Here is a 9,573-nt window from a genome sequence, read left to right on the forward strand (position 1 = left end):
AGCAGGTTTGCACGTGTTTCATATATAATGGGTAGTAAACACAGATTGACTTCTGCACAAACTCAGAAAAGGCATTCATACTCTGCATATGTGGTATACATCCTAACTTAACTGACAGTGCATTTATAGATCACTTAAACATCAAACAAACATACAAACTGAGATGTACACACACTACCAGACATTGCTCATTTCTTTCTACCCCTCCCTGGAGTGTCTACCCAGTGTCTTAAACACACACACACACACATGAACATTTTTAGCCTATTGTTTATTTTTACAACACTGAGCTGAAGAATGGAGTCTAATTCTGAGCCAGCGGTTGTCATGGCAGTATGAAGTAAACAGACCTCACCATTAGCTGCGTGCTCTCAGAAACAAAGAGCGGTTTTAATTGAATAGTATATAGAAACAACTCCATTGTGTTTTTTATGCGGTATAATAGATCTTAATGACATTTTGCAGACACACTATCAGTTATTATCACAACCAACGGGATTTCTGGCCATTGCAGCAGTAATAACATATTGATACAGAGTACATCTAGCACCGGTCCACAGTGACAGGACAAGCAGCTCACTGCAAAGGCTCATGGGACTGCTGAGGTTTTGTGTCATGGATGAAGACATGAGTGTTGCCAGCACCACACTCAAGTTTGAGATTAGCACACAGAGGGGAAAAGGATATAGAAGCAATAAAGTTCCTTTGTAAGCCAAAAATGTTCTTCTGAGAACCATCTGACTAAAAAGTTCCCAGTCCTAATAGCACAGTAGTTCCTGTTGTGGGATCTTTGGCTGTCATGTCCAGGTTCAGCCATTTTCAGTGTCTGAAAGATTCCTTTGTGCGGAAGAGGTTGAATGTATTAGCTTATATCTCTTAAAACCCGGATAAACATTGAAATAGTGAAGGATTGTGAATACATTGTCTCACAGGCACAGGCAAAACTCTTACACACACATACAAGTTGGCAGAAGCATTCTCAAAGTTCATTGGGGAGATTGCGGACGTCCCAGGTCAGCAGGATGGCCATGCTGTCCGTCTCCACGGTCGCTGCGGCCAGTTTGACGTGCGTGAGTGTGCCGTGTCCCGCACGTGCGTGGCCCTCCCACACGCGGCTCTTGTTCATCTTCAGCTCCGCGTGCTTCTCCCCGATTACGCACACGCTCCGGGCCCCGGGCACGCGCACCCGGAACGCCACCTGCTGCCCGGCGAGCAGCACCCCTCCGCGTGGCTCCAGCAGCACGCAGCCGCGGCCCCACGCCGAGTAGACGGCCGGGAACGGGGGGTTGGGCTCCGGGTACGAGCTGCGCAGCACGAACTCGCACAGCGGCACGTAGTCCTGTTGCGGCGGCGTCCGGCCGTACAGTGAGAGGCGGTAGACGCCACGGCGGGGTGCGCTCACACTCACGGTCACCTTGCCGTCCATCTGGGTGAGGAAGAGGTGCCGTGACAGGGGGAGGGCCTCTTCCTGCAACTCGGCACTCAGGTCCGTGGTCTCCTGGTGGAGCTCCACACTGAGGCCTGCGTGCACCTGTAGGTCTGGGGAGTCCTTGTGGAAGCTGATGTTGCAGCGGCCTTGGGGCAGGCTCACCACTGGGCCCGCATGGCTGAATTGGGTCAGTCCGGCCTGCTGCGTTCGTATCCCCGGACCGCACCACGGGGTGAGATTCGGGGGGAACAGGCTCTCAGGCCCGGGGCAGGCATTCCGACAGTGCAGTAGGAAGTTCCCAACGTTCTGGAATTTTCCGTCGCTACTATCGTAGTCCCGCACGAACGCAGACAGCCTGTAGAAGCCACGCAGAGGACAGACCACATGACACACCAGCTGGGCAGTGGCAATCTGCGTCACCAGGCAACGCTTGGCCAGCGCGGGCTCGAGGGAGGTGTGCGCCAGTTCGCATAGCATCATGAGCGGACGCGACGTCTGCACAGTCAGCGCCCACTCGCCGCCCTCACCCACCTCCACGACATCACTTCCTGTGCTGCAGCACTCCACGCCCAGCTCACCGGCATCCACGCACACGCCCCAGCTCAGGAACGGGTTGGGTGGCACCTCCTCGGTCTCGGCCGCAACCGGACACACCACCTCCACGGTGCACACCCAGCAGTGCCGCGCGGCACTCGCCGACAGCGGCCGTGCAAACAGCCGCAGGTCGTACGATCCAGCCTCGGGGGGAGTCAGCTGCAGGCTCATGCCCAGGGAGGTGAGGCTGAGGCGGGCAAAGGAGCCACGGGAGTCCCCCTGCTCTGGAGCTCCACGCTGGGGCACTGCATCTGACTGTGCGCACTGGGTGGTGTGTGTGTCGTCACGGGCGTGATGAGGGCGTAGCTCGTAAGTCACACTCATGGGCCGGGCAAAGCTCATACACACGTTGGCCTCACCAGCATCTGAGGAGAGTGATGACAAAGAATTATTGCAAACTCACTACTAACCCACCCACCAATCATATGCACCGTTGACAAACAGTCAAAGGCTCATTTAGATTGAGATTTACTGTAGCTGATGTAAATTTGCAGGTACAAGGATAAGACTTCTCTTTGTAAAAATGTATTATCCATTCACTCTGACAGTAAAATAGTCAAGACTGATGGCCCCCTATTAAACCTTGAATCCATCTTGTCCCTTTCCAAGCCAGTTTAACCTGAATGAAATACATCCCTTATCATAGGAAATAGGGTGCCCATTAATGACAGTGTGTCAGATAAGGATAAGTCACCAGGGCCTCTAGTAGACCTAATGCTATCATGACGTTTTACCAATTGGCCTTTTTGTGTGACATGGACATGTGTTGCTCAAGCCACCACTTTGATCCACTGAAGGCTAGAATCACTGGCTTGATTATATTCACTGAAACAGCAGCCACGTCTCTCCCAGATCTGTGGTAGTGAGCCAGAACCCGTTCTGGTCGGGCAGCCGGGCATTGAGTGCTTGACCTCTAAAGTCTAGATCTGACTGGCAGAGGTGAAGTGCTCAGGTAATAAATGGGTGTTTGTTTCACTATTGGGTTTGCGCGGCTGCAATCAAATGGATTCATTTAGAAGCTGGTTCTGGTTATTAGGGCTTTGTTGTGCATCTGGAAAATAACAGAGGGCTTGTCTTGGACAGTAATCTGGCAGATGATGGTGTGTGTGCCGTGTGTGTGCCGTGTGTGTGTGTGCGTGTGTGTGCATGTGTGTGTAGTGTGGTGTGGTGTGTGTAGATCAGTGTGTGTGTCTGGGTCGGTGTGTTCCTGTAGTGTAAACTATCTTGAAAGGAAATGTTCCCAACAAAGGTTCCCTCTGAGGAATCTGATCTGTGTTAAACAAAGAAGTCCTTTAAAGCCCGGATATAAGCACACAAACATACGCATGCTTCCACACACGCACACACACACACACACACACACACACACACACACGCACACACGCTTTCTGTCTTTCAAATGTGGTACCACTGGAACATGGTATCAGCACTTCCCAAAATAACTCCAGACGAGAGTGCTGGAGGGAGTCTATGTGACCCTTGAGGCAGACCTGCATTTGATCCATAGCCAGGAAAATAATAATATCCAAGACTCCTATTGTTTTTTTGTGTACGTGTGTGTGTGTGTATTAACAAAAGTGTTTGTGTAAGCGTGTGTGGGTGTGTGCTTATTGTTAGTGTGTGTGTGTGTGTGTGTGTGTGTGTGTGTGTGTGTGTGTGTGTGTGTGTGTGCGCGTGTGTGTGTTTGCCCGTGTGTGTGTGTGTGTGTGTGTGTGTGTGTGTGTGTGTGTGTGTGTGTGTGTGTGTGTGTGTTGTGTTACCCGTGGTAACTTGGTGGTGTTGCTTTAGTTTTAAGCCTAGGCTGTAGAAAGCTGATGATGTAATTGCTCTCTTCTCAAACTTCTCCCAGCTCAGGGGCGTGTCCAGAAGCTGCCATTCTGATTGGTCGGGAAAGTGAGTGTCAATGAACTCACTTGGTTCCGTCAGGAAGAAGAAATCATCATAGCTGAAAGACATGGACACATGTGTTAGAAAGCCCATTTGTGTGTATTGATGGTAATTTGTGTGGCCCATTGTGTGAGTGTGTGTGTGTGTGTGTGTGTGTGTGTGTGTGTGTGTGTGTGTGTGTGTGTGTGTGTGTATGTATATCATATATACAGTGTGTGTGTTTGTATCTGTCCCTGTGAGCTCTGGTGTGTGTGCACACATGTGTGTGTGTGTGTGAGTGTGTGTGTGTGTGTGTGTGTGTGTGTGTGTGTGTGTGTGCACATTTTACATCAGAGACAAATACAAATTTAAATCCAGTGGTGACAAGAGGCCATATGTTCAGACATGGTTTATGTCTCTCTTTCATTGTGGGTGCTGCAGATGTGTCTGTAGGTGTGTATTTGTTTGTGTGTGTGTGTGTGTGTGTGTGTGTGTGTGTTTACCCGTCTGTGATTATGTTTGGAAACTCTGAGCGTATGTATTTGGGTCCGAGGACTTTTCCTCTGGCTGAGACTGCTGACACAGCTGACAGGGGTATTAGCCAGACCAGCCTCTCTCCCTCTCCCCCTCACTCTCTCTCTCTCTCTATCCCTCTCTCCAACACATCCTCATATGAAACAGCAGATTTTTAGGGAATTATGCCCAAACTTTCACATGGCCAGATGGCTGCTGGAATGAATGTCAGGGAGCCGGGTCACATGTTTGACAGACGATGCGCATCTAAACAGATGGTTGTACGATTATGTTCATGCCATCTTAGTACAAGCATCTTAATACAAAATGCCACAGTGAAATTTTCTCCATTTCTGCAAATCTTACATGAATGTTTGTGTGTGTGTATGTGTGTGTGTGCATTATATTTGTCTGTGTAGAATGAGTGTGTATACGTGTTTGTGTGTGTGTGTGTACTGTATGTATATGTGTTTGTGTGTACATTTGTGTGTGTGTGTGTGTGTGTGTGTGTGTGTGTGTGTGTGTGTGTGTGTGTGTGTGTGTTAACCATTTTATGAAGGTTTTATTCAGCATGTCCACTCTGCCCGCTCCCCAGCAGGCGTCCAGCAGCCACCACTGGCCCTCCAGCCACACCACGTTCCACATGTGGTCCGACTCACGGGCACGGCGGCCACTCAGCTGGTACCCGATGCCTTTACTGAAGCCGCTCACCTCCTGGCATTTGATGCCAACCTCCCTGGGGAAAGACAGAATGAAGAGAGAGAGTGAGTGAGTGTGTGTGTGTGTGTGTTTGTCTGTGTGTGTGTGTGTGTGTGTGTGTGTGTGTCTGTGTGTGTGTGTGTGTGTGTGTGTGTGTGTGTGTGTGTGTGTGTGTGTGTGTGTGTGTGTGTGTGTGTGTCTGTGTGTGTGTCTGTGTGTGTGTGTGTGTGTGTGTGTGTGTCTGTGTGTGTGTGTGTGTGTGTGTGTGTCTGTGTGTGTGTGTGTGTGTGTGTGTGTGTGTGTGTGTGTGTGTGTGTGTGTGTGTGTGTTTAAGAGAGTGGGAGAGAGAGAGTTTGAAAGATGTGGGAGGGAGGCACTACTGTATGTCTTCAAGTTTGAATATTCTAAAGGTGAAGGAATACAGGGAATTAAGATGACTGTTTTGTCACTTCTTGGGAATGGATATAGTGTCTGTGTGTGTGTGTGTGTGTGTGTGTGTGTGTGTGTGTATGTGTGTGAGAGTGTGTGTGTGTGTGTGTGTCTGGAACCTGCACATCTCCAGGCAAATGCTTGAGTAGCCACTGCAGACTCCACGGCCCTCCTTGATGACTTCATCAGGTGAGCAGAGCTTTGGACTCAAACCCAGATATCCATCCAAATCGTACTCTGCAAAGTAGCATTGTTTTTTACTAAATATACATTTATCCATTAAGACACTTCACGTGGACTCATGTTCAGCTAACCATGACTCACCACTGTCTGACAACCAACACAAACTTGAGCGAATCTCAAAACTAAACACTGGCCGACTTGTACAATCTGTAAGTCCAATGCTATTTGCATTCGTCACTGTCAACATAGTTTATGGAAAGAAAATGCTCTAATAAACTGGGGCCATTTTTGTTGTGTATTGTATTGTGCGTGTGTTTGTGTGTGTGTGCTGGAGTCGTACCAATGTTGTGACACAGCCACACCCAGATGGCTCTCAGCTTCTCTAGCTCACTCCTGGCCCCCCGCGTCACACATTGAGCTATGGGAGGTGCAGAGAATATACACTGCTCCCGAAGCTGGAGCACGGACACACACACACACACACACACACACACACACACACACACACACACACACACACACACACACACACACACACACACACACAGTGTAAACATTTGCAAGGTATCCTTATAGGTTATCCTTATTTGCTGAAAAATCTGTCTGTGTGTGTGTGTGTGTTTCTGTCTGTGTGTGTGTGTGTGTGTGTGTTTCTGTGTGTGTGTGTGTGTGTGTGTGTGTGTGTGTGTGTTTCTGTGTGTGTGTGTGTGTGTGTGTGTGTGTGTGTGTGTGTGTGTGTGTGTGTGTGTGTGTGTGTGTGTGTGTGTGTTACCTCCTTCCCAGCATTGATGGCGTATGTGTCCACTCTCTGGAACACATCTGTGCTTTTGAACAGTTGTTGGTGGAACCTCCGCCGTGCGAGGGGTTTCCCTGGCTTGGCGGCAGGGCCACTGTGTGTGAGTGCTTTTGAAGCGTGCGTTTCCGCGTGCGGCACAGCGTCTCTCCTCTTGCTCACGCTCACACATTTTGCCACGCTCTCAGCCGAGAGCTGCCGCTTGGTGCTTGGGCGCTCCTCGCTCTGCGACTCTGCGAGTTGCTCAAACACGGCCCGCCTGGACACCACCCCGTCCAATCCCAGCACAGCAGGGCGTGGCCTCTGCTCATTTTCGCCGTTCTGATTGGCTCGGGGCTTCGCCACCACACGGATGTTTTTCCTCTGGCTCTGCATCTTACTGAGCTCTTGCTTGTGTACCAGATCTTTTTTCAGAGTTCTCGGTTGTTCATTCTTTGTTTCCTGTTCCATGTTCTGAAATTGGTCTCTAAAGTTCTCATACATGAAGTGTGATGTTCTGAAGCTTTTCGTTGTGCCCTGCAGTCAGAGGGTCCAGTCTGCAGCTGCTACTGTGTACAGGTCTCAACATGCCGACCTCCCCAAACTCCCCCCTTCTCAACGTAGGGAGGGAGAAAACAGCTTCTGTACCATCACACACACACACACAGAGAGAGAGAGAGAGAGAGAGAGAGAGAGAGAACTGACAGAACTGATGAGAATTGTTAGGCTACAAGGTAAAGCGTTAGCATACTGAAAACTTACCTTCTGCTATAGATGAAAAGAGAGAGAAAGAGGTAGATGAGAGGTTGATCAGCGAACGACAGATGAGAAAAAATAAAGCCAGATTAAGTCAGAGTCAATAGGAGAGAGAGAGAGTGTGTGTGTCTCTTTGTCCTCAGTGAGTGGGCAGTATATATCTCCTTTCTGGACAACCCCTCTCCCCCCACTCTCCCTTTCTCTCTCTCTCTGGTGAGATACCAGCCTAAAAATATGCCACTACCCAGCAGAGTGGCCAATAGGAGGGTGGGACCACCTCGACCCGGGTGAGGAGGATAGATAGAGGGAGAGAGGGGGGAAAGAGGAGGATAGAGAGAGGAAAGAAGGACGAGTGTTGGCATCAGAAGTGACGAGTTTGTTGGGGGGGGGGGGTCAGGGTTTGGAGGGGGGTCTGTGGTTAATGATGGTGCTCATTAACACGTACCGGTACAGGTTCATAAATCACTCACACACACACACGCATGCACACACACACACACACACAAACACACACACACACACACACACACACACACACACACACACACACACACACACACACACACACACACACATACTGCCCATGGGTCAAGATAAAACACACACTGTGGCTAGACAACATTCCTGTCCCTCTGAGACACTGTGATACACTGTTGACACACACAGAAATGGACTTGCTGATTTACACATAGCAGCACACAGGCACACACACACAAACACACACACACACACTCTCTCAGACACACACACGCACACACACATACAATAGCACACGGACACAGACACACACACACACACACACACACATATACACTCCCTGCTATTACATCAGCTGTCCAAGTTGCTGTTTGCCATGCTGTGTCCATTGCCTGCTGACATAAACCTAATCAAATCACCTAGTCTTCAGTCTTTTTCACACACACACACACACACACACACACACACACACACACACACACACACACACACACACACACACACACACAAATCTTGCAGTTTCCTCAAAGACTGTATGAGACCTATTGTCTGATAATATATGTGTGTACATCTGAAAAATATAGAGAGCATAGGGCCTACTGTACCAATGTATGCAAGTGACCGGACCTGTCAATCCAAATAAAGAGTTAGTGTGTATTTGTGTGTGATATGTAACTGTTTGTGAGTGCACAATGAAATATGTGTTTGTTTTTGTCTGTATGTATGTGTCAATGTGTGTGAGTGTGTGTGTGTGTGTGTGAGTGTGTGTGTGTGTGTGTGTGTGTGTGTGTGTGAGAGAGAGAGTGTGTGTTTGCATGTGCCACACACCAGCGGTATCCTCTTCTCCCTGACAGGGTTGAGGCGGGAGCTGCCATCTCTGCCTCCCCCGTGGGCAGCAGGTTTTGGCAGGGGGTCGGCTTCTCTTCCTGGCAGCCCTCCACTCCCTGCAGGCAGAGCCCTGCTGAAGCGGACTCATTCATGACACGGCACTGATGCCACCTGAGCACTGTGCAACACCGGCTCCGGGGATGAGTGTCCTTTGAGCAACAAGAGGAGAGAGGTGGCTGGATGAAGGGATCAGTGAGGATGGTGGGGTGGAGGATGGGGATATCCCTCTTTTTTCTGGCACCCCCCCTCCCCCCATACTCCAACCAGCTGCAATCACGTGATAGCAGGTTCAAAGGCTCATGTGAATTCTTGTTTGGTTGTGGTACACAAGGTATTATTGCCTGTGGGTGTCATTTCAGAGGGGGGCAAAAAAGACGAAAAAGGCAGACAGTTTTAATAAAACTGACATTCTTATGATGACAGACATTCCAGGTGGAGTGTAGCAGAGGCGTCTGTGATTTCTCAGAACAAGTGTCCCTCATCCAAACTTTGCCCTCCTCATAGTGGACAAATGAATAATAATAATAGCCTAATAATAATAATATATGGTTATATGGCAGCACATCTTGCACCAGTATCTTACAAATACAGTACTTGTTAGCTGTTAGAATAGCCTATAGAGTGTACAGATACAGTAGGCTACTTGTTAGCTGTTAGAATAGCCTATAGAGTGTACAGATACAGTACTTGTTAGCTGTTAGAATAGCCTATTCGTTTGAGGTCCTAGGTAACGGAATAATGTTTCGTTGTATCCTAGCCTATATTTTGTGACTTGATCTCTGAAAAATGCACTACCACAGCTGCAAAGGAAGTTGCCTAGCTTATGGCTAAAGCATGAAAACAATTGAAGTATTTTTCATTGGTTTAACATTTCCCTATTTGTAGGCTAGCCTACATGTTATTAATGTGGACATGTGATTCATAGCCTACGGCACGAAAACAATCTGACACGAAAGCAAATGAAGCA

The 9,573-nt window shown here is 48.9% G+C and overlaps 1 protein-coding gene across 1 annotated transcript; it reads right to left on the reverse strand.

The window, feature by feature from the left end:
• Positions 1–252: 252 nt before the first annotated feature.
• On the reverse strand, positions 253–7,374 carry ky (kyphoscoliosis peptidase). Its single transcript, XM_076300452.1, has 7 exons — positions 7,248–7,374; positions 6,486–7,127; positions 6,054–6,168; positions 5,650–5,767; positions 4,950–5,138; positions 3,784–3,968; positions 253–2,388 (listed from the first exon to the last, which is right to left on the reverse strand). The coding sequence occupies exons 2-7, from the start codon at positions 6,987–6,989 to the stop codon at positions 980–982; spliced, it is 2,520 nt and encodes an 839-aa protein (XP_076156567.1). The 5' UTR covers positions 6,990–7,127; positions 7,248–7,374; the 3' UTR covers positions 253–979.
• Between the last annotated feature and the right edge of the window lie 2,199 nt (positions 7,375–9,573).

Source organism: Alosa pseudoharengus, unplaced genomic scaffold, assembly GCF_046254945.1.
Source record: "Alosa pseudoharengus isolate Yale_2024_CS ecotype anadromous, Long Island Sound unplaced genomic scaffold, YU_APseudo_1.1 YU_APseudo_1.1_scf_22, whole genome shotgun sequence".
Taxonomy (NCBI): Eukaryota; Metazoa; Chordata; class Actinopteri; order Clupeiformes; family Clupeidae; genus Alosa; species Alosa pseudoharengus.